This window comes from Andrena cerasifolii, chromosome 5 (genome assembly GCF_050908995.1).
Source record: "Andrena cerasifolii isolate SP2316 chromosome 5, iyAndCera1_principal, whole genome shotgun sequence".
NCBI lineage: Eukaryota > Metazoa > Arthropoda > Insecta > Hymenoptera > Andrenidae > Andrena > Andrena cerasifolii.
The window spans coordinates 11,366,810-11,393,205 of record NC_135122.1 but is presented as its reverse complement, the minus strand read 5'-3'; the positions used below and the strand labels follow the sequence as shown (position 1 = coordinate 11,393,205).

Genomic DNA, 26,396 nt, shown 5'->3' with positions numbered 1-26,396 from the left:
GGACGAAATACTATAAACTGAAATATTTCCATAAGCAAATACTGTTTGAAAATACTATTTCATTTAATTCTTTTGGGGGGTCGAAAATAGCAGATACAAATTTCAAAACCAAACAAATCCCCCAAATGTCGTTCGCTACCTTCTTAAAATTGCATATCTTCGGGGAAATATTTCTTGCAAGTATTTCTGAACGCAGGTATGTATGTTTACACACATTTTTTGTGGTGTCAGTTAGTGAATCAGTCATTATTTGAAATACTAAGTATTATTTGAACTCTTGTTACTTATATGAAATACCATTGTCTCATATTTCAATGAAATACTCATTTCTCAATAGTATTTGTACGAGTTAGTATTAAAAATTATATTTGAAATATTATTTCTTTATGTAATTACTGTTTCGAAGAAAAGTTTATTTGTTAAATCCTGTATCACTGGAAGAAATACACAGATTTATTTCTATTTATCTATTTCAAAAATCTATTTTCCCCAGCCCTGGTAGGTTCTCGATTGACGCGAGGTTCTTCCGCAAACGCTTCGTAAACCTAGCCCAGGGCCTGAGCCAGCCCCTAACGAACGAGCCTACCAGCGTGAAAACGCTGCCCCTGCCAGCCTCCCTAGAAACACCGCGATTCATTTGCCCCGTTTGTACTCCACCCTATTCCTCGAGGCACTCGTGGACCCTCCCCGTCGCCCTCTCGAACGGAACACAATAAAGCCCACGCGGCCAGGGACTTAAATATCATCCCCTCTGAGTTTCCAAAGAAACGGGGTCTCTCCGAACGTTCGCTCGATATCGCGCTCGAAACGCCGAGGGACTGTGTTCTCCTGGCAAATCCAATCTCCGCGCGGAAACTCGAGCCTCGACATCCACTCGGTGCGGAACAACGAGTAACGCAACGTTTGGAGGAGGGAGGGGGGATTGGAAGCGACGGGGTGAGAAAGCAGGGTGGATGGGAGGCAGGTCGTTGGGACTCACCCGCGCCTGACGAAGTTCGCCAAGTAGTGGACCAGCAGCTTCGACAGGTTCTCGTCGGCCATGGTGTAGTTGGTCGGGTTGAAGAAAACGGGCACGATCTCTCCGCGGAGGAGAGGTATCCCCAGGAGGTATGGGACCTCCTCGCCCCTCTGGCTCGGTCGATCGCCAAGCTGGAAATGCAGGAAGTAGCCCCGTCCGCCGGACGCGGAATGCAGCAGCGCCAGCCTCAAGAGGGGCGCCGCGACTTGGCCGTCGCCCAGAAGGGACAGAAGGCCCTCGCAAATGACCGGCGGGCTCAGCTCGCCCCTCTCCCAGTCCGTGTACTCGTTACGGAGGGTCGAGTAGATCTCGTGCAGGTGGTAACGGTAGGTGTTCCGCACGTAGGTGCGCAGAATACGGTCCCTCCTGGTCTCGTTCAAGCCGTTCTGCAAACAGAGTGGGATGCGACGCACCCCCTTCCCCGTTAGCGGCGGATTCCGTTTTGGAAGGGCCTTCGCTGGGCTAGTATTGGGGTGCCCAATAAGTTCGCGCGGCTCTCATAAGAAATTTCTCGGTAATTGAAGACCTCGCAGCAAAAAGCGTGCAGCTCCATCTTTACCAACTTCGAGTAAATTGGAGAAAAACTGTTATTTTAATTTAATAATTAATCTCTCTGTAACCACGGTACCTACTTTAAAGAATTTTTTTCAGTATACTTTATATCACCCGCACGTTTAATTGTTTTTATGAATTAAAATATAGAATGCTCGACCCAAATTCCAATGAATCACCGATAGGTGTATCCAGCGATTGGACATTCACGATCGAACATCTTTTGATGGCCACTGATTAGTGGTCCAAGCGAAATTAGTCCCGTTTCGAGGCATAACTACGCAATTCCTGTAAATGGACAATTGAAACTGTGCCGCGAAACGTCCGATCCCTATCAAATTGTCAAGGAACTGCGGAAATACGCTTTACAAGGTGTTCGCCTACCGTGACCATCGGATTGTCGATAATGCCCGATCGGTGGGCACGTTTTGCAGCACTGCGCCTAGTAATTACTAATTTATTGGGTTCGTGTCAATTATCAGTGCGCCAGCCTGCGCGCGTACACTTCTTGCCCCGCTAAATTGCGCGGCACGATTGAAAACAATTCAGCTCGAAATTCAAACAACAAACGGCTTCCATCTCCTTCGCTTGCACTAATTTCTCGACAAGCTCCCACTAATACGTTCTATTTTGCAACGCGCAAACCGCAGATTTATTGAAAATTGCACAGAATTAGTGGTACCTGTATCTCTGAGGAAATCATAGGATTAATAGACACGGAGAACTATTTCAAAATTATTAAGCTACACACTAGCGATAATTATGTGCCGATTATACTACCCTATTTATTTAAAATGTCCTATCTAGCATTTGGAAACGTCCGAGAAAACTGAAGTTTTATAAGAAAAGGTAACGCGCGTGTGGAACTTCGAATATTTCAACATTTCTTGAAAAACAGAAATATGCTAGATAGGACATTTTAACTAAGGACAGTATAATTGTACGACACACTTCTGTTCGCACGTGAAGAAAACAGTGTTCCCTCCTCATATTTCCCATCGCTAAGCAGTCGAACGGAGCAAGATATAATGAACGAAGTCCGACGTCTGACTACATGTAAAAAGAACATCCCCTCACTAGGGATTGCAAACCGGTAAATCGGTAAATCGGTTTGAAGTTTTTCTTCACTGATAACGTAGTAGATGTCGACGGAATTATGCGCTATATATATGCGCTACATTGCTATATATCCAATTTTTACCGGCAATTTGATAAATTACGTATTTCTCGATATTTGCCGGTAGATCGTGAGAAATTCGTATTTCTCGATATTTGCCGGAAGATCGCGAGAAATACGTATTTCTCGATATTTCCATAATTCCGTCGGTATCTGCTACGTTATCAGTGAAAAAAAAGCTTCAAACCGATTTACCGGTTTGCAATCCCTACCCCTCACCTGTATATCATCGTCGGTGAGATTCACCCAGGCTTCCTCGGACGTGAGGCCAAGCAGCAGGTCCCGATCGCCGAAACCCGCGAATTCTGTGCCCGGTCCTGGCACGAGGGGCATCAGTCCCGAAGAGGAGGCGGTGGGCTGGAAATTCTGGACGAAACAAAAGGGGGAACCGTGTTGGTGCGGAGCGTGGACACCGTAACGGATCGACTTCTCCGCGATCCCCAGCCATCCGCTCGGGCGCAGGAAGAAGTTGCGGGCAACTATCGATTCCCAGCCGGCTCCGATTGCGAAACTTGCAGTAATTGCAATTACACCGTGTACTTTATGGCTTTTAATTAAAAGTTCTCCGACGAGCAATTCTGCTCCTCGATACTATCGATCGGCTCGCGGGGGAAAAAAGACGTGTTCGATCGGCGACGGGGAGTCGCGATTAACGGCAACCGCGGGCAGAGGCTCGAGGACTTAATACCAGCTTCGGGGGACAGACTTCGCGACCATTCCCTCAGCTCGACATCTGTCAGTCCGTTGTCGGTCCAATTAGCAACCTCATCGCTTACCCGTCCACTGTGCCGCGAAGTCCGAGTATCTAAAGATTCTCTGGTGTCTATACACTTGCCACGTGACGAGTCGTTGACTTATGGAGGCGCAATTGGTTTGGAAATATCGTTGGAATAATTGCGAAGTATGTAATTAGTTATTTGTTGGTCATGATGCACTGAGGCTGGGATTTATAATATTGATCTGGTGCAAGTGAGACTGCTATCTACCGTAGGGAAGTTTGAATGCACGTGTTTTTTGCTTTTTAACTATTTCGTGTAATTTATTTTTTTAAATTTCGGGGCATTTCGCGAGTCGTTAGTCAGAGTTAGCGGTTGTTATTGTATCTCCGCTATGAATAAAGGAACTTTTACGCTGCTCGCGATCGGCAAAATAATGGAATGGAAGGATTTATGTGCTTGATAAGGGAGCGTTGATTAATTTTGAAGAGGGGGGATACTTTCTCCCTCAGTATGCAGTTTATGGTTCTGGAAGGGATATTTTTAGGTCTGCAAGTGTATTTGCAACTTTTTTTAATTTTACCCGTAGTTATACAGGATTTACTTTTGTCTATGCCGGTCGTCCTTTGGTAGTAGAAAAGGCTGAGACTTTCGAAGCGAACTCTTTCCATTTCTCATGTCTTGTTTTGCATCATTCTGTTTGGCAAAGTGGCAAGATATTTTCGAGAATAAAAAAATGACTCGATAAAAAAATCAATTATCAATATTATGTTTTAGCTTCAGCCCCGTTAAAAATTCAAATACTTTACGTCCTCTACCCCGAAAACAGATTTTCATGAAAAATGGAGGAAAGCAAAAAAGAAAAGCTTGAAGAACGTCTAGTACCTGATTCGTCGGCGGAGGCATGACCGCTCCATCCATAAAGGGAGCAAACCCAGAGGTGAATCTCGGCGGATCCAGCTTAACCGCGAGAAGTTCTTCCAGGCTCCTCAAACGAAGGCACGGTGCGATATCGTCGGCCTCGACGTCACCAGGACATCCGGTCTGCTCGGCGACACGACGCTTCACCATCAACGGATCCCGCTGAATCGCCCAGGGTGACAGGGCTGAACCACCGAGTAAAACAACCCTCTCGACTAGCTCTGTAACGTGAAAAGAAAACAGACTTGCGAGACGCTGATAAGCATTATGAACGCTTTTTTTTAATACCGTAAGTTTTTTTTTAATAAAGTTATTTTAATTAAAAATGTACATATTAATTTGATACTGAGAATAAAAATAATCTTTGCATATCTCGAAAACGCTAAAAGTGGATATACAATATTTGTACACTAAGCCATCGATGTACACTAAGCAGTGATCATTTTTAAGGTGCCACTTTATTCAGTTTATCCAGTGTTAATTGAAATAGACGTAGAGATCTGCATCTACTACTATTCTCCTTCACCCTCCTCCTCAAAAACTTGTCCCACGCTGCCTGCATCTCGAAGCACTTTTTACAAGGTAAAAAGAACAGAAGCTCAATGAAACAAATTTCCAAGAGAACCTTCCGCCCCTTCTAAAAACTTACACCACAGTATTCCAATCTAAAATAATTCATTACACAGTAGAAGCTTCCCCAAACAAACTTCTAAACAAAACACTCCCATTGAAATATTCCTCCAGCCACATAACACACGCTTCAATTCCCAAAGAATACATCCCCCAAAGGATTTCGCCACTCGCTGCACGGTACCAATTGGCCCGCAAGGTTTGAAACCACCATTCCAGGCAAGTTAATGCACAGGTACATGCTGCGTTCGATTCCCGCAAGTGGCGCGTGAATTTTCGACTCGTCACCTTGCGACGAGTACACTCGCTGCCGAGAGAGCCGGCATTAGGGGTGAACCCGACCGGAAGGGTAAGGGGGGGGGCTAAAACGCATTGTGGAAGGGCATTAAGGACAGACACGGGGTTGGGTTCGTTAGCGGAATGGAGGTGCAATCTAGAAACGCGCTGTGCGAGCCGCGACTCCACCCTTCACCCTCGCGCTGCGTTCATCCCTCCCCTGGCGCCTCTGTTACCCTTACTCCCCGACGAGCAGAGGGGGCAGGTTAGAGAAGGCTACACTCGAGGAAGCTTGTTAAGGTCTCTAGTGGCCGTCGACAACGGAGACGCTGATGACACCGTCGTCGTCGAGGAATATCCCCCTCGACTGCTCCCACGCATGTGTCCTGGCGCCTTTAACGCCGGACGACCGCGTACATACTCGTGGAACGCGATGCGCGAGGCGGCCGGAGAAATTGCCAAGGCCAGAACGGAATTGGGATACTAGAAACTGTGGTCCTCTGAAACACGAGGCAAGACGAGTCCAATATCTGGCTCCGATGCTCCGAATTCTGGGGTTGGTGTCGGTATTTCAGAACGCCTCGTCAGATCGATTGGCAATGGAATTATTTCTGCATTCTTTGGCAGCGTGTTCTCGGGGCTTTGTGATCGAAGGGGACGTGGAATGGCAAGAATCGATTTCTTTAAGCGTTTCGGCACCGAGATTGAAACGCCTGCAGTAGCTATGTCGCGTGCGGAAATCCTCCTATATATGTGCTCGTGGTACTCAAAGGGTTAAAGCGAATCGAGGAGAAGTTCTACCTCGGAGTTTTCATGTGTCGTTGTTTAGATTTGAAACTTTAGTCTGAAAAAAATTACATTGTTGGCACGTTAGTGCGTTGTGAACGAATTTGTGATTCAGTATGATTCTTTAGGTGGAGTTAGAGCGTTATTGGAAATAATTGCTAGTGCTTTTCCATCCTGCCCTCCGGTTCGACTTTTACAAAATGCAATATCGATTTTCGCGAGAAACATAATTCCTCTCACCTTTTGCCATGGGCGAGACGGCTAAAAAATTGGCAAGCGCAGCTCCAGTCCCGTGGCCAAAGAGCGTCAGTCGATCGGGGTCGCCGCCAAAAGCACCCAGATTCTCGTGCAACCAGTGAAGCCCTGCCACCAGGTCCATCAGGCCGTAATTTCCTTGTGCACTGCCCTTTGGGCCGGTTTTAAGAAAGCCTGCAAGCAATTTCGACGAATAAATGCGTGTCCCCTGAAGTCTTGAGTAAATTACATCCATTCGTTGGAGTGGGAATTAAATAGCTACTATGGAACTGATGTTCACCCACAAATCTAGTGGGGGAAACCACCCTTGAATTATAACTGAAAAATCTCCTTCCTCGAAGTGAAAGTCAACACTTAGGAACCCTATAAATCTTTTCGATTACGGGCTATTTGTAATGGATCTAATCAAATATTAGTATATTTTATACTATATTCGAATTTATTTATTCACTGAACCCTAATCCCTGATCTAGTCTGTTATCTTCACTCCTACTTTAATAACTCCTCGTCTCTACTCTTCTGATACAACCCCTGGCCTAGAATATTATCCTCATTGCTACTTCAAAACTTCCTTACCTCCGTTTAAAAGATCCTTCACTTTATTTCAGAAATCCCTTAGTCCCTCCTCAGATAAAGCTTTACCTCTGCTTTCGAAATCCTGAATAATACTCTACTCTATTTTACTCTCAATTTATTCCGAATTGAATACCCCGCGGAACTCAGACTACTTTCAATTTTTATGAATTCCCTTCGAGTTCAGATATACCTATACCAGCAGATTTAATTCACGTAAAAAGAGTGATAGTTCCTTCATTCCTTCTCCCCATTAGATACTTAAAAAGACACTTAAATTGCAGGTGAAGAACTCGTGACTTGCATCCTCAAATTCCAAGCTCTCGTTTCGAAGAAAATTTGTGCATCGCTTAAATAAATTACAGTAACTGGTGGCGAGTCACGCGTCCCTCTGGGACTTGGTTTAAAATTTCACGAAGAGTAGACGGGTTGGCGTTTTAATTCGAGCACGACGGAGAAGCGATTAATCCTGAACTGGAAGCGAACGAACTTTCTTATTGCGAGCATAAAGTGATCCTTTATGCTTTTTCTCGCGGCCGGGCGAATCTTTTACGAGTGGCTCCGAATAACCCCCGCGGTTCTTCGCTCGCAAGATTCGCCTTCAAACTGTTACGATGCGACGGTTAAAGAATGAATCTCGAGCTTCAAGTTTTTCGTGACGGAGATATATTGTTTCTACTACTTAGGTCAAGGAATCTATAATTAATTAAAGATGGGAACAGGCTTGAGCAGTATTTGAATAAAATATTCTAGAAATTATTATTCAATTGAGCAAATGATTTTCTTCTGAACTATTTCGCGATTTAGTTAATAATTAAACGATTATTACAAACAAAATGTATTCATTTGATCTTGGCACAAAATAAAGTTATTTTCTCCATGTTCCTTCCGAAGTAAAAATTCAAATAACATTATGTGATATATATTTCAAATAATTCTTGCTCAAGTCTGTATGTAATAATTACTTATATCTCATCTCTTTCAAACGTTACTGATGCGTGGTGTCGCCCAAAACCTTCCCATTTTATTTCGAACTGCACGTCTGACCATCAATTACTTCTACTACTTTCCACTTGTATTCTACTAAAACTTGCATTTCAATAAACCTTGCTTTACCACTAAACCTTGAATTTACGGTGGCATTTAAGATTTAAGATCGTAATGTTTGTATAGTTCCTTAATCAAGATAAAGCTTTCTTTCGGTAAGAAATTACAGCTTACAGGCAATAGACATTTTACGACAAGCACAGTGTATTCTCGCTACCTAAGGGGTTTAAAGGCTCAATTCTTCGTGGGCTCCTCAGTTGTAGCTCGTGTTTCTTGGTGTCACAGTGAGGAAACCTGTACCGAGCAACTGGTCCGCTTCTGGACGAACGAATTTGCCGTGATACGATTGCCTTCTTGCTTTGACGAAGACGAATTCTGAACCGCGCTCTTTGTTAACCCGCGCTTCGTTAGCCTCTACATCAGTATAATTAAGTTACATCCAGCTCCATATATTTAACAGAAACAAACCCCGCTTCGTGCTACAAGCTGTCGATAGAGGAAACATTGCTCGTGTCACGCGATAAAAGGGCAATTTGCTCAACTACTTCTGTATTTTCAATGAGCAAAAATACTTGATGCACAAGTACTAGATGAGTGGATTTTAGATCTGACTTGAAGTGAAAAATAATTCAAATTTTGTTTCCAGAATCTACTATTAAAGTCTTTGCAGAATCGTACTATAAATTTTGGTATCTCGAAACAAAATGATTCCGAGTAGGCATAAGCACTTTTATATAGTAATATTCAACAGCTTACAAATAAAAGATACAAAAGAATTATCCTCTGCTTTAATTAATCTACTATGAACGTAAAATCATTTTTATTACGGACAGACTTTATAGCAAAGCTATGCTTGATAGAATATCAGTAAACCAATGTAATATTACAATTCTGGTTAATAATACACTGAGCTAATATAAATATTTAAATAAGAATGTAAAGAAGCAGAAAGAAGGGTACGCTGGACCTCTAATTTCAGTTTTGAATTTTGAAGGGAGAATTCTATTTCAAGGGATAACGTAACAACCCTTCCGTCTAGCCGTTTCTTGGCTTCTTATGCAAATGCCACGAAATACTGAGGCATCGCCATTGAAATTAGTAGCACAGCACAAACTGTGATATGATTACTTCTATTATTTACCCGAACAATATTACATCACCGTGCCCGCGTAATTACTCAAAGCTAATCGCTCGTTTCATTAAATTTAACCCGAGTTCAGCACGTCGAAGCTTCTCAGTCAAGGTTATTCACAGAGAGCAATCAGAAACTTTGAAGCACAAGTTGCGCGAGGATATTAGTCCGTATATTTCGTGGTCGAATTCCAGAACTAATTGCTGATATGGAACTTCCCAATGAAAATGTTGACATCGACGTTCACCTCGTCGTTCTTTGGTCTCCTCTTTACATAGAGGTCTTGGTAGATTCTATTAACATCGTAGCCTACTTGAGCATCGCGATGGATGCACACTTCTCTTTTTATATTCAAATTTTCTTCAAATTATATATTTGGTTTGACAGAAATATGCGAAGTCAGATTTTTGATAACAAGAAAATTATTTTGTTCAAAACCATTTGCATTGCTATTTGAAGTTTTTGGATTCTGGCACAGATGTAATAAAATATTTATGAGTTTTTCAAATCTTTCTTGATACCTTCCTCGAAAAAGTTATGTTTTATAAACTTTTGCATTTTTTATCGAAAAGCCGGGCAATGAAATGGGGAGCTTGGTTTTTTGGTCGGGAAATGGAAAACAAACATCAGCCCATATTTAAGCTTAATTGTAGAATAATTATAATGCGGTTTTCCTATTTTAAATTTGCACTTCAAAAATATGCTGCAAAGTTATATTTAAGAAAAATCTAAATACCAAATGCAATAAGTTATAAGATCTAACATAAATTAATAATACAGTACAATTTTATAATATCTTATTTCTCAACTACGTCATGTCGGGCTAATATAGCCCTATACTACTTCCACCGCGTAAAAACTGCATGCATGCCCAAGTAAAGGAACCAACACCATCTAATAGAATCTAATTATTTATAGAACCTTCTAAACCTCTTTCACCTATACTTGCAAGATTAGTTACTTGCTTCCTTCGAACAGAAACATAAAACCTTTTACGTATCGATTTATTATGGCGACTTCGTAGCCATTCGTCTTTTCAGCGCCTCATCTGTTCAATTACGTCAGTACTGCTTCGAAAGTTCGATACCAGCACGGTCAGACGTGACGAGAAAACGAGATTCCACCACGGAGAAGCTACACAGTCGATTGTTCGAATCTTCCCTTCAGCAAGAACAAGTTCCGGTCCAGATTTACTACTAACTGTGATTTACGATTTGACTGGGCAACCAATTCGACCAGTCCCCTTGAATCACAGTAGTTTAGTCTTTCGCCGTTCTAGTTCAGAGTACCACTTCGACATAAGTTGACAATTGTTTAACTCCAAGTAGTATGCTGTAGTTTGGCGGAAAGCAAGCTCCAACCAGATTAGAGTTAAGTAACTCTGGAGCAAAGCAATCTACCTTCAGAACTACTGAAGATATTTAATACATATCGAATCTCGACAAACGTTTGACTTCTAATAGCAAATAACACTCTAATACATTTTAAACACGAATTTCCCATATGAAATTAATTTCTCCCCCACAATATTCACGCGAAGCTCACAAAACTTGGCATTTCTGCAGATAAGAAACACAGTACTATTAACAGTTTTGGAAACAGGGATATAGTAACTAGAAAGCAACAAGGGGATAAATTCTGCATCGCTCTCAAGTGTCTTTTCTCCACCTAAAAGACCAAGTGCTCATTCAGCACAGTTTCTAGTCATTAGCATTCCTGGAAACTGTGACTTTAAGATCCTAGGACATGGGCCACTGTAACCACACAGTTAGTTATACAAGTGCAGCCCAGCGATACGTGACGAAGAACTCATCTGACGAATTGCACCCTCAGGGATATCGCCTTGCACAGCACTCGAGTGGGTCCAAGGTTGGTCACTACGTTTCTGCAATGCAGACTGCTTGTCCACCTTCGTCCTCGACCTGCTACCTAGAGGGGACCAATTAACCCCTCACTTGGGAAAGCTTCTACACCTTCTGTCACCAAAGCTCAATCGTTACGCTTTAAATAAAGTTAAAGTTAAAGTTGAAAAATGTATTCGACGCTCCAGTTGAAACGCTGGACGAGTAGAAACATTAACTTTATTCAACACATGTCGAATAATATTTTTCGAAATTTGTATTTAAATAAAAATCTTGCCCATCCCTAAGCGAAACTTAGGAGTGTTTAGATGCGAGTGAGAATAGAATTCGCGCCGGGGCGGGGCGTAGCGAGGGTCTACCTTAAATCTGCAGGACGTGTGCTTAACTGGAAAAATGAGGCAGTTAAGAAGTCGAAGGGCGCACAGTGGACAAAGGTCGGCCACTAATCAGGACGACGACGACCAGTGGCAGCGTAGTGCCCCGAAATTCAGCGCGCCTTGAAAACAGAAGGGTGGGAAAGGGGTTGCGAGAGGAACAGGAAGAAATCGAATCGACAGACCGTGCTGGTGTATCGGATAACGCCGCGGGTGCATTGTTTCGCTTGGACGGCAAACGAAACGCACGGGACGGCTTCCATTCTAACAAAAGGCAGCGACGAAACAAGCCCTCTCCGCACTCGAGAACTCTGTTACACTCGGCAGCACACCGCCCAGGGAAGCTCAGAAATGATATCGCGATCCTTCTCCAACTTCCCGCCACGTCCCCCGCAATTTTTCTACGACGCTTCCGCGCTCCCTCTTACCGCCGCGATAAGAGGAACAATGGAATAATATAAAAGGGCCGTTCGCGTTATCGGGACGCACAGTTTTTCTTGTAACTGGCGGCTGTGCGAACGAAACGAACGAAGGAGGGAACTGTTTTACGATACTTCCTGACAGGAATAGGTAGGTATTCTCAACAATAGGGGAAAGGTGGAATAGTTGATCATCGGGGGTACACGATCACGTCAGTTCTTTAATTAATATATTGGCAATTTGTGCGTGCTGTCAGGTTATCGTGGCAATGGTTGCATTATCGCAACACTTCACGTTGCGGTTTTCTCTCGGGAGCATACAATAATGTAGAAGCTTCGATCTTGTTTGCAGCCAAAAATTAAATATTTCGGTCACCTTGTTCTTCCTCCTTTTCGACTGAACGTTGCATTTTCGACCCAACCACCAGCATCCCGAATCCATCACCGCCACTCACCCACTTGTCCTCGAACAACACCAGAAAAATTAATTCCTCAGAAGCCAAGCAGGAAGCGCCCTCCATAATCAAAAGCCGACCTCCAAAGACCTACTTCACTCTCCCGTGCAATTAATCGTCCCATCGTGCTGCAAGTCAGTAAAGAACACGACGACACGCAGAATCCCCAGAGAAATAGTTCTGGCTGGCGAAAATTACCGTGTCCTTTCTGAAAAAAAAGGCGAACAAGGCTGCTTGTCAAAGGGAAGAAAGGCGTTATTTTGCCAGCCACCCTCCGCCACCCTTGAGCGCACGGTGCGCATTCGGCCGCCCTCTCCGCGAAACCGCGACAGCGGAATATTTAAATTCCACCAACGATCTCGCCCCCGGGACGCGTTGCCTCGGCCGGATTGTGCGCGTGCATACGTGCCAGCGAAACAACGCATTGTGTCGCGGGAACGGGTTGCCCTGAATGGAGAAACGCCGGCGAACGTTGCCGCTCGATTTACCCTGAATTTATAGCCCGCCTATCTACATCGCGTTAATGCCAGATATCGGGTGGACGCGATAGGTCAATTACGTTCGACCGGCGGCAAAGAAGTAACAACGAGGAGGGGGTAGGAGCTGGCCTTTTGAATTCGCCTCTATCTTCGCCGCTTTTCATCCACCCCCTATTAATTCTGCCCGCTTTCCCAAACCCCTGCCGCGAGGACTGTGGTAGCTGAGGGCCAGAGTTGGGCATTATTCGATTAAACTTGGAATACAAATTTCGAATAAACTTGGAATAAAAGCTTCAAATAAAATAAAGTTATTTAAGAAGAACAAAAATTTTTTATCCGAATAAATTGATGCACCTGTAGTGGGATTTTTCAAAACCTTGCTTCACTCAAAGTGTTGCAAACACTGTGCCTTCAAGCCGACTCGCGCCTACACCGAAGAACTAAGTAAATTAGTGAGTGACGTCAGTGTAAGGCGATAAATCATACATTCCCCCAACTGCACTCCATCAATTTCCAAGCAACCCGCTAATTGATATCGGTCGTTCGACTACGCTCCAAGAACTGTCGAAAAACTACCATTATCAATTAACAGTCTCGCGCAGGAGTTATAATGAACATCCTCCTTCTTCCGCTCCGGTGCGCGCCCTGGTAATTGCCTTTTGCGCAGCAACAATTTATTACAAAGTCCTCGCGCGTAGATGCCCGATGGAAACGAAGCTCCATTCGCGTTTACGAGGCTGGACAAGGAGTCACAATAGCAATCACCGATCAGTTGACTGGCAGAGGCCGCGGCAGCGGGGATTCCAAGCTGCAGATGAAATCGAGCCTGAGCGTAATTCCGCGCGCGGAATGTTTCAGCGAAGCGGAGACAAGTGACGATCCCATCCCCCTCGGCCCTTGTTCTGTGTCCTCTGGCAACCCGATACCGATAGCGGCCCTATTCAACCCCCCGGGGCCGCTGATTACTCTTTTATCCCGGCAACTTCGCGTTTAAAACAAAAACCACCAACGTCGACCGCAGGGGGAACGACGGGGCCGGAGGAATTATGGTTCTCGATCCAAAGTGCGCTCATTTTTTTTTGCGGCAGCGCAATTCGAGGCAAGGAAAAAAGCGGGATAAAAAAAGAGACGAGACAGTGGAAGGGCTCGGGAGGGTGGGAGATCATGAACACTGGGAAATTGTGCTCGATCGTGACACTGGAGCATGCGATCTCCAGGGGCGAGAGATTAATCAAGGAAACGTGTGGACGTGGCGGCGATTGCCACAGTTACGAGATTAATATAAATGCCCCTCGGCTAAATTAGGGGTGAATGCTTCGAAGCATTATATTATGGATACTTAACTGAGAGAACTTAATGTTGGCTTGTATGTGGGCGAATCGAAGAGTTTTATATGCGTTTTTAAGGGATGTTTGGGGGAACTTTAGGGGAGATGCCTGTATGAAAAGATTATGTGATACGAGTTCGCGTTTGTATTAACGGGGCATATTTATCGAAAGTGTATTTCTCGATTCGGTGTTGAGCTCAAAGTACGTACAAAAAATGCATAATACAATTATTTTTATACAATAGATTGAATAACACAATATACTTTTCCCATCAATTTTTATATACCTCCGCCAGTATTTGAATAAAATATTCTAGAAATTATTATTCAATTGAGCAAATGATTTTCTTCTGAACTATTTCGCGATTTAGTTAATAATTAAACGATTATTGCACAAATAATTTCTAATACGACTGTTTTTCACATGAAATGTTTGAAATCAGAATAGTCCTGAGAGCATATTATGCTTCTGCTTTAAACACTTTCTAAACAATCTAAACCCTGTCTTTCAACCTCACGACCATGTTATTTTATTTGAAACCGCTAATTGAAGTAAAATGTATTCATTTGAACTTGGCACAAAATAAAGTGATTTTCTCCATGTTCCTTCCGAAGTAAAAATTCAAATAACATTATGTGATATATATTTCAAATAATTCTTGCTCAGGTCTGCATGTAATAATTACTTATATCCCATTTCTTGCAAACGTTACTGATGCGTGGTGTCGCCCAAAACCTTCTCATTTTATTTCGAACTTCACGTCTGACCATCAGTTACTTCTACTACTTTCCACTCTGAATTCCCACCGTGCCACGAAACGTGTTAGAAAGACACTCAAACTCACCAGCACCGTTTCCTCTACCAAATAATTAAGCCTCACATTAACCCTAAGATCTGTCCCCATTACAGCATCCCCTTTCGACCTCCCCTCTCAAACTCCTACCCACCAAGGAGTTTTTATCAAACTTCCTAACTTGATCGTCGAGGCTCGCTTGACACGATCACCAAAATCACAACGGAATTAAATCCAAACGTCCGCCAGATATCCCTGCGAGCCACCCCTAGCTGCTGGTATCTAATTCCCTATTCCAGGGTTCATTCGCAACCGTTGAATGCCCGTACAAGTGGCGCTCGAGTCGTCCTTTATCTCGACTGCCTCTTCCTTACAAAGCCAGAGCAATCTCTCCCTTTTTATCTTTCCCTGAAACTTCAATGGCCCCTCCTCGATACCGAGGGTACGTATCGCTGCCTCCGTGGCCAAACGTTCGCGTACACCTGGAAACTTAGATGGCCACGATAGAGGGAAGCCCTTCTGAGGCGGTCCTCGCTCCACGATGCTTTTGATTACGACGCTGAAGAGTGAAAAGGGGGCGTTCGCTGATAAATGGTAACAGCTCCCGTTCAGCCTCCCTTTGGCTCTTATTCAACGGGAAAATTGCTCGGTGAAATATTCACGCGGCGATTAACCGACGGTTAAGCCGCGCAAGCTGAGGATGCAGACGTCTGCGCGCTCGGCTTGCTCGAGACCTCGATTTCGGCAATCCCGGCGAGTACGATCGCTGCCGTACCTCGACGTCCCTCATGCGTGTGCTTTTTAATGGAAATCTGCTTCGAGGTGGCGCGGTAGAGTTCCGAAGGAGAATTGATGAACGTCGTTTTTCGCGGATCTCTTTTTGGAGACGGATACTTTGAGGATTTACTTGGGAAGGTAGGGTGTTCGGGGTGAATCCCTGGTAGCTGTTCTGTGCATTCCCTTTTAAGATGGGAACTCTGAGGATTCCTTCTCGAAAATAGGAAGTCTGAAGCTTCTTTCCTGGAGATAGATACTCCGAGGATTGCTCTTTGGAGGTAGGTACTTTGAGAAGCCCTTTCTAGGAACAGGCATTTCGAGGATTCCTTTTCAATGGTAAGTGTTTTGAGAATTTTCTTTTGAAGATAGGTGTTTTGAGGGTTTCTTTTTAGAAATCGAGACTGAGGGAATTCCTGTTTGAAGATTGATACTGCTGCTACTGATTGAGATATTTCAGTGACAGAAGAAGTCACGATGCGTGTGAACATTTCTTTTAAATAGATTTGGTTTAGAACGTAGGGGTTGGTGGGTGCAACGGACTCTACAGTAATAAGGGTTTGGGTTGGAAAGGAGGCTTCAATATTAAAGAATCAAAAAAAAAAAGAAACTAGAGCAACCCAGCACGCTCCCACTCACTTCGATATTTGAAAGTACATAGGAGTTCGGGGCTCAAACACTTCAGAACTCAAGATCCCCTGATTCTTCTAATTAACTCAAGACTATCGGAAATCTGACTACCCTATCAAAACTATTCTTTTCGAATGTAGTAAACTTCGAATACAAGAAACAGAGAAGTGTAGAACTAGAAGATGAATAAAGGGAAAGGGAAAAATTGCAAGCAGGGGGCAAGGAGAACAGAGAGCTAAGAAAGTTATCAAGAAAGGAGAGAACAGAATAGTCCAAGTAATTCGAAAGCACGGTAGAGGAAAGAGGCGAAACAGGAAACTAAAAATTCCTTTAGGAGGAGGGACTCGCGAGTAACAAAGTGTTGCTCACTGTAAATAGCGACTTTCTTTAAGGCCTCCTATTACAGACATTCGCATGCCCCAGTAGCCAGAAACGCAGCAGAAGCGAGCTATCTAAATCCCCCTTTTTCTAATGCGCGCTGCGCTCGTTAACGGACAGAAAGCTCCCCTCCTAATTCCCATCCTCTTGTCTCTCAAGAACGAATCTGAAACTTCAGAATTGGTCCGTGGAAACCACTTAGGATGCACTTACCGTGGATAATTAAAAGTTTAATCTTGTACAGGGAGGAAAAGAATCCTCGTTCCCTAGTAAACGACCGACGCAAAATTCAAAACAAAAGCTCCCCTCCAAGCAAGAAGTGGATCCAGCCGAACAATACCGTCTTTTTCTGCTTCCTTCAGCTCTTCCTGCTTCCGTCAACTTTTCTCCCACGAACAAGATACCACGCGGGGAACACGAAGATCGCATTTCTGTTGCATACACCTCGCTTCAAAAAAAATTTCGTGGAAGGAAGAGCAGAAACTCGGAAGGACGTGACTCTGCATAGAAAAGTGTCGAAAGCTTCGAAAGCGTTGTTAAGTAAAATATTCTTGACAGAAACGACTCCGAAAGAGCTGACCGACTTGGAGATATGAATTGAAGATTAAACGTGTGATTTTGATGATTTAGTAAAAATATTTTCATTGACTGAATTATGGGAGGATCATTGAATTTATGAGAATGTATTCAATATGAATCGAAGAGTAAAGATATCTCAAAACCTTGCGCCACTCAAAGTGTTAATGGATCTCGCTATAGATCAAACACAGCTCTCGTTGCTTTCGTATTTCTAACCGCTACCAATGTCACGGTTCAAAAAAAGGAATAATTCGTGTATAAAAAAAATACTTTTATTTCACTGTTCATCATTCATTATATCTAATGTGCTAAATCCGAGCAGCGTTACAGGCAGTTTGAACTGATATTTATTAGGTCTAGGGATAAGTGAGGCAATGTTTAAGTGCAACTTAAGTAGTCAATGAACCTTCAACATTGATTTTCTCGAAAATGAAGCTTCACATGGAAAAAATGTTACTCCACACTTGCGACTTAGTTTTTCACGCAGAATCGCCTGCATTCGGGTTGGACCGTCAGAACTGAGGCGCCCTGTGTAGAGCATAATTTAGAGAGAGGTAAACGCGACAGGCAGACAGTGTTGCAATAAGTGTGATCCAACTCGAGGGGAGGAGTTTGAAAAAGGCTATTCTTCTTGCCAAGGAACTCAGGAGGCTGCTCCTTTCTTTCTCGTTTTTTTTTGTACCCCTCCTTCTTTCCTTTCTCTATCTCCCACTCTCTCTCTCTCTCTCTCTCTCTCTCTCTCTCTCTGTGTGTGAAGGAGCGCAGAACTTTTTCTGCATCGATTAGCGATTTCTCCTCTGGAAGAACGCAGCGGCCGCTGACCGACTTCCAACTTGAAACCATTGTTACGGATTTAAGTTGAGGAACAAGGCCGATTGTCAGGAGGAGAGATGAGGATGGGGGATTAAGATAAACAGGAACGTCATAGTTTCAGCGAATGGAGTGCAAGAAAATCGATCGTAACGAGCGGGAACTTTTGGAATTTCGTTCGAGAGCTGCCTTCGTCTCCATTTCTGTACATTTTTTAGCATTCTTCTCATTTCGCGATGATAATGCTCATTGCGGTCCAAATGCCATACAATTTTAAGTATATACAGGGAAAAATGTGGAGGCAAATGGTTTAACTCGAAGGAGTTCAAGTTCCAATATTCACTAATTTTGCGATCAATTCCCAGCTGAAATGAAATTTAAGAATACAATTGTTGACTTTCTTAACATAAACCATTCGTGGCTGTTCTATGGAAGAGGGGACGCTAGAGTCGACGAAGACGGTGGAAAGAAATACTGTGCAAAGGAAGGAGAATATATTTTCTTAACTCACCGAGCACGCCGAGGCGAAAATTAATGGAAACGACGATAAGACGTCCATAAGCAGCCAACGCTGTTCCGTCGAAGGAATTTCCAGCGCCCCACGAATAAGAGTCACCGTGAATAAGAAGAAGGGCTGGTAACAAGTCTGGGGTACTACCTGAAACATTAAATAATTATTACTAATTATTCTACATCTTGATATACATAAATTTAGCATTTCTAATTATCGTATTTATTTCAGACTTTAACAGCATTTATCCTCATGGTTCTTCTTATGGTAGAGTAATTTATTGGGGGCAGTTAGAACGAGTGTATTCTGAATTGTTCATGAAATTATTTTAAAAAATAGTTATTCAAATAGGAACTAGGCTATGAAATAATCGAATTTGAATTTTATCTTGTTGAAAATCCTGAATTATTTCGAACGTTAATATTCGACAAGCTCGTTAGTTTAATTTATCCGTCTTAATTAAAATGTGTCCGTACGAAATCAATACGTATTAACAAAATCGGTATTTTTCCAATAATAACGGAAATGGATTTCGATACACACCCAATTAATGCCACAAGATAATACATCGAAATCTGCTCAACCGATTTTATTGGATATTTGTACAGATACGTACGAGAATTTTATTAGAGACTGCTGCCAATAACTTCTGAAAATTAATGCTCTACTATATTCCACCTGTTTATTTCCTAGATTTCTCAAGTTAGACTTAGGTCTAATGAAGCCCAGATTATTTATGAAAAAGCAACACAGAACATCAACGAATCTCAAACCAATCTCTCAATAATTACTCAGTAATTACTAAAAATCTGCAACTTGTACGACAAATGCTTCGTCACATGAATTGTTTATTAATTCATTAGCAGAATATACTTATCATGATCTAGATATACGCTCTTCGTATTTCCCGACAAATGTTGAATAAAAGTAAAAATAAACCCGCATACTTCAGCGCTCCATACAAGCAGAAAACCGCGAAGAGCATAACGAGACGAAGGAGCCGAAGCAGAAATTAGAAATTAACGAAACGGAAAAGAAAAACGTTCCGCCGCGCGACAGTTTCGCCCTTAATGGCCGTTCGTGTAAAAGTGCAGCAACAACTTTAATTTAGGAAACACGGTTCCGCAATTAACTTAAAAGCAAACCGACCACTCAGCTCCAATTGCGAATAACCCGCGTAGCTCTGTGCCCCTGTAACGTATCACGAGCAACCAAATATTGTCCTGCTCGTCCAATTTATAAATGGACGCTGCAAGAAACCTATTATTCAACGATATGTACGCACACCCTATGCATCGGCTACATTGTCGCACACGCTGCGAATCCCCGAGAATACCGAACCGATGCATCTAGAATATTAGTTACACATCCGCTGAAATTAAATCCCGCTAAACCCCATCCCATTTTACAAAATCCAGGAATAATGCGTTTTTGTTTGCAAAGCACTCAGCCCCGTAACCCATTTACCGATATCCTTTCAGCGCAAGCTCGACTCGTCTTTCCAATAGGCCAATCGATCTGACATTCCAGGAATCGCAGGCATTTAGAGATTTAATATTGCCAGGATTTAATGGTATTTATATTGGATCGGGTCGAGTTTAGGAAATTTAAAATCGGAGAGCACTTTGTGGTTCTGTAACCTTCCAGGGATATTGTACCTCTCCAGGGATTCCTATTTCAAAATGTTTAAGTTGATCGAAGTTTCATATCTGTGACTTCAGGGAGATATGTTTGTATTAAAAAAGTAGAAGCTATGAAAGGAAGTAGCTAGGAACCTTCAACTGAAATTATACCGACGAGGCACTGCATATTCCATTATTTCACAAACCATGAAACTTAATAGTTTAGACATTATTTACGTAGCCTGCGTCTTTTGAAGCCACCAATTATAATAATAGAATACTTACAAAGTATTCGAAGTGGAAACAATTTCCTCCGATCCGTCACTCGAATTACAACCTCCCCCGAAGCTAAATCATTAACAAGTTCCTCTAGCAATTACCAATACCTCCCACGTATTTATACACCATCAACCCAACTCGACGCGATTGATTGCAAACACGAATCACAATTTTCAGTGCCTAAACGGAACACCTCGGAATACAAACAACCGGAAACTCATACCACGAAGGACCTTTCAGAACTCAGTGTACACTTCAGCTGACACTCAGCCCGCATCCCGCACCCGCCGACGTGGAAGTCGTGAAAGGAATCGCCGAGGGACCTTTAACGCTAAATTATTACAGAGCGTTGCTGCCGTCCAAGTTATTTTCCCGGCGGACTCATTGGTACGGCCACGATTCATGAAATTGCAATCGTCCGCGAGCAGGAGCCACAGCGGTGTAGCTGTAAGTAAAGGCAGGCGTGACGAGCACGAGACGTCCACCTGTTGCGAATTTTGACACGACACGGCACGCTATCGTACCAGCACGGGCAGATAGGCGAACGAATGCCGGCTACTATCTGCCTGGCCACGTCTCGGCTCTCCATCAAGGACCATCCGCGATCCGGACATCCTATTTGTGGGAAATTTACGAGTGATATGGTATTTTGCGTTAGCTACGACGTCTGGGCCACCTGGCCCTGCCTTATCGCGCCCCATGTCTGATTCCAGGTGCATGCGTACACAGGCTGCGTGGAATCGTAGATGGAAGTTGAGCAGAGTGGAGCAGAGTGGAATAGAGTTATCAGGATTCTTCTGTGATCGAGTTTTTACAGGTTTACCATTTTAGAATGTGTGATTACTGCGAAGGGAGGGGTGTTTGGTTTAGGGGTGAATGAAGGTGGTCTGGACTTGGCAGGCTCGAGTAGTTTAATTTTTAGTGGGGTTAAGATAGATAGTGGCGGTGTGTAAACAGCGATGGAATTTTAGATTTGTGTCTGGGTCTATTTTGACCCATGTTTGCAATGTAAAATATGATGTTTAGAATTCTAAATTGCTGTAAGAAAAGGATCACGTTAGTAAGTGATCGAAAAAGAAGGAAAGGTGAATGCTGGAGATATTTATTGTTAACTTGTGTAGAGAATAGGTGACATGGAATGATAATAAGGAAAGATTGAAGATTGGAAACTATTTGAGGACGGTCAATAAAATAAATGGTAGTATAGAAGAATTTAGCAGAAGTACAGGCTTTTAGATTGCAAGAATAAAAACTACTTTACCTGATTCTGGAATGTCAATTATTATACAAAATTTTATTAAGTACAACCGCTATGAATTCTCACTAGTTGCTCTATCAAACCACGAAACTGACTTTTCAAAAAATCTTCAATTCTACCATCAATGAAACACAAGACAAAAAATTCCATAACATAATGGAAAAGATAATTAGAACACCTCGCGAAGCATTACGATTTATCAAAAAATTCCACTCGCATTCTACAAGTATCAGAACCTTGCCATCCTAAACTGAAGTGATATAAAATCCCACGTTCCACTCTGTCCGAGAAATTCGTTAGGGAGTGTGCAGAGAGGGTTCGATGATCGATTGACGTCCATGAAGTGAACGAAACTTCCACCCAGGCAAGTTCACCATCTCGAGATCTTAACGAGGGATCTCGAGGTCGTTAGCGAGGCAGAGGAGGCGCAGCTCGAATTTAAAAATATTCCAAAGGAAAAGGAGCCGGGTCGTTCGCACAGGGAAAACGTACGTCACCTTCGTCTCCCTTAATTACCTTTCACGAGGTATTATGCGAGAAAAAGAAGGCTAGGAGTGGAGGGCGTGGGAGGGAGAGAGATTTTCAAGAAGAATTAATCCTCTCGACCCCTGACCTCTTTTACACACGTCTGCCTGATTTTATCGAGCTGCATGCTCCCGGGACATGCAGAAATCCTTGGGAAAGGCGACATTCTACCAACGAAAATGAAACGAGCGCTACAGGTTTTTTTTCTGAGCAGAAATTATAATTATTCGGGCGTGGTTCGTGTAGTTTTTTTAGAAGGGTTGTTTGTTTCAGATTTGGCTTGAAAATTCTTCTTTGAGTACCGTTTTCAACTCTGCGAGTATAATGATATTACTTGTGAATATTGTGAATAAATATTTGGGTATATGTATATCTTTTAAAAATTCAGAAAGTGGAAACAGAATTCCTGGAACTTCTAGATTAATATCACTGTAATGAAATATCGAGGTCAATTAAATTTCATTATTTACAAAGTTGAGAACACCACTTCGTTATTCCTTGCCGTCTTATTGCTTGAATTAGGTCACACAGGCGTGCTATTACGTGTCTGTGCAGGGTGACCCGAATCGAAGACCCTTCGATTAAAAATGGCAAAGGGACCCTAACGCAATTACGCGTCACTAAATTTTTTATGGAGCGACAGCTGTAACGTTATAATCAAACTTTCATCGTTCTACCCTTGTTCGAAAATTCACGGATCTGAACAGTTCGTAAAATCAGTATCAACGTCACTAAAGTTTATCGATCGAAAAGTAAGATCACTGCGTTGTGTTACTGTTTTTCCTATTTCAATTACCTATCATAAATACGAAAGACGATCTTGTTACACATTAACTACAGATAGCTTTCTTCGAAATTTGTTAAACACAAAAATATTATAATCACAGAAGAATTATTTATATCGTTAATATTAACAATTGCGACGTAATACATGCTTATGTCAGAATTTGAAATATACCGCTACAGATATCCGCGACCTGAACTACTGGTCGGCGTCTGATCGAATATTGGGCGTTTCTACTGGCTCTTCTTATCTGGTGCACGAAAGTAGCTCACGGTGGCACAAAAGGAAATCTGTTCCTTGCCCCTTCAATTGCAATCTTTTCTAAGTAATTATAACTCTAATAAGGTACAAAGCTTTATTAAACGTGGCTTCACAAATAATCGGGATTCAGGCTTTATAATAGTGAATCGAATTAAATCGAATTAAAACGATTGATACTTTCAAAAAATTCTACGTGCAATCAGTAATTCGAAATTGGCAGTATATGATAAAGCACCAACAAACTTTATCATCACAAAATACTATCTCAAGAACAATTAGCTGAAGCCACGTTCTTTCCCTTCACGAATTTTATTATTCACTGAAAATATCTACGCTTCAACCTCGCACCCCCAACACGCAGTACTCATTAAGCCAGACTCAAACGCAATCCATCCGCTGAAATTGAAACTGAAATCACCAAAACACCCTGAACCCGTAATCCAAATATTCCAAATACTAATCGGAAGAATAGTCTGAATCATTACGCATTAGTCTTCGTCGCAGCGTTAGTGTCGCGCGAGTTACTTATTATACTTGTGACAGGAATACGTTCTTCGGCCACGACGCAGCAGCGTCCCCAGAAAAGCTCGCTCGGACAGCTCCATCTTCTCATCCCCCTTTGTCCTCGGCACAATACTCCATCTTGCCGCGTGGTCGCTGGTCCAGGGGGTAAGTCGACATCGACGCGAGGCCACCTCACTCCCGCGGTGCTTGCAGGTTCTCTCTCGTTAATCGAATAATCGACTGCAATGCACTACGGAATTGAAGAAGCAACGCGACCACAAAACACCCGCGTGCACACGCGTCTTCCTCCCATTCCTCCCGTGCCCTGGCCCGGGCTGCGTGCACCTCGGCACATCCTCTTCTTATCACTCTGTTTAGCCTCGCCTTTCACGTCCACGGCCCGCGGCATTCTCGCTCGGTGACGTTCAATTCTGACGTCATAAATGGAGCAAGAGAGAGGAGAGCAGCAATTTTCGCCGGTTCCACGGATAAGCCCGACCTCTCATCCGGCTTTCATTCTTTCCCTGCTGTCTTCGCCGTGCCCCTTTGATGTCGCTGAACGATATCCCCGCGCACGCGCGGCATTGTCGCGGCGAGATTACACACAGGAGTACACAGAGAGGGGGGCGGGGGTGCCCATAGTCAAATAGCGCGAGTCGTTAAGCGCAAAGTTTCGCGGAACGGAAATTTTACACAAATCTCGTACGCCCGTTTGCGCTGGGCAAATCTGACGGGGCACCGCGACGAGCGAACTCAAATAATGGCGGACATAGAGGCCGCTTGGAGACGGAGAAGTAGAAGCGTTACGACGTGTTGGGTGGGGTTGGAGATCAGGGGTGTCGTTGATCCACAATTTTTGGTATTATTGGTAATGAGTGGTGGTGAAAATTTGGGGGTGATAATGTTTAGGAACTTGGAGATGATTTAGTGTATGGAACATGGAATTCAGATGTTTTTTAATGGGAGTTAATTTTGCTGCCCATGTTCGTAGTGCTGATGCTAAGAATAATGGGAAGTTTGGTGTTTCGTAGGATGGATTTGGTAATGGAATATTCTGAGTTCTAAATAAATATGTTAAATGGAGTAAATAGCCACAATCGCTCGTTTTGTACAATATTCCTCGCACTCTCTTCGCCAAATATTATATGAGAATACTAATTTCGATTCACGATGATACAAATAATTCTTCTGCAATGTAATATTTTCCAGTCTAACAGATTTTCTAAGAAACAAATGTGTCCTTGCAGGTTTAGAAGAACATTCAGACACCTTATATTCCTTGTGAAATTCAGTTGGGTAAATACTTCGTTCCATTAATTTCATGCCACGTTCTACTATCCGATATTACCTATACCATAAGTGAAACAGCAATTTTAATAAAAATTCCTAACGATTCCTCTACTCTTTCTTTGAACCTCCAGCAACAGAGGAACAAAAATTCCCCACATCGTTTCAATGAACCAACACTCCCTGCTCCTCCAAATCTCCCCTCCACTCAGAAACTCCAAAACACTTGCCACGCATAATACCAATCCCGCGCATACCTGCAAAATCCTCCCCCTCCTCCCTCAGAACGGCGCAAAGAACCCTTTACCAAAGGAAACCGCTCGACACGTGGCTGGAATACTCATTTTTCGCCAGATAAGAGTTCCAATTAAGAAAGCGCCCGTAGATAACCGCTTTAATTAAAATTTATCCTTGTCTCCGCGCGGAATTAATCGAAAAAAGGGAATGCACCCCGAGGCAAACGAAAAAGACACTCGCTCTTCCTGCATTTCCCGCCGCGAAGTCTACTTTAACGTATTCATTGCGACTGTATCCTCGCGCCGGCGACAATTACACAACCAAGCTGCGTTTATGTAATTACTATAAATTTAACGCAATTACGTTGCAGGCCCCCGCGACGATAGCCGTGGCTCGTAGCGTTCTCGTTCTATTTACCGTGTTTGTTTCACTGCCAACGGCGCCATGTTGCCGCGGCGACTCCCTTCGTTTACGAAATTTCACACGTCCTCGGTTTTTTTTCCCCCAGCATCATATTTAAGCGCGTAAACCCCCGGGCGTTCAACTTCAGCGCGGTTTCACTTTGGCGCACTGCGCTGACTCACCTACCCCGCTTAATTCCACGCTGTAAAAAGAGCGTTATTTCGAGCAGCCAGCGCACAAAGCGTTATCACTTTTAATTACTCGTTTTCAGGCAACTTTTCAGCGATAACGCTCACCCTTTACTGCACGTCCGCGAAGCACTCCGCCGTGGCTGTAGCTTTCAAACATTCATGCTACAATGGAACATCTCTTAAGGTGAGATGCAATCAGTTTCGTAAGCGTGCCTGGACACGTTCTGTTGGGAAAGTCGTTCGGAAAGTCTTATGGTTAGGTTTAGTGGATGCAGACTCGGGCATTGTTTAAATCAAATGAATGTTATTTTTAAATATTCGTGGGTTGTTTTATTCGAACGAGTACCTAACTGAGTTGTTTTTTTTTTAATTATTTCGTTATTTGGGTACTAATCAAATATTATCGTTATTTTATTTTAAATTCGAATAAGTGTCTCTTGAAATTATTCTGATTTTATTGCTTTAACTGCGCGTTGAACTCGGGTTTCTTTGGACTCGTAGTATTCAACATAAACGTACAAAAGATTTTATTTGGATTGTTTGTGTTGTTCGTACTAAAATCTTAATTGCG

General features: G+C 43.0%; 1 protein-coding gene across 3 annotated transcripts in view; it reads right to left on the bottom strand.

The window, feature by feature from the left end:
• Positions 1–26,396, bottom strand: part of LOC143369441 (neuroligin-1) — a 60,534-nt gene that overhangs the window by 7,604 nt on the left and 26,534 nt on the right. For all 3 annotated transcript variants that reach the window (XM_076813376.1, XM_076813375.1, XM_076813377.1), the window contains exons 3-7: positions 18,476–18,622; positions 6,317–6,505; positions 4,349–4,605; positions 2,967–3,113; positions 980–1,404 (exon numbers count right to left, since the gene is read on the bottom strand). In XM_076813376.1, coding sequence (XP_076669491.1) covers positions 980–1,404; positions 2,967–3,113; positions 4,349–4,605; positions 6,317–6,505; positions 18,476–18,622 — 1,165 coding nt within the window. The remainder of the gene's footprint in view (positions 1–979; positions 1,405–2,966; positions 3,114–4,348; positions 4,606–6,316; positions 6,506–18,475; positions 18,623–26,396) is intronic.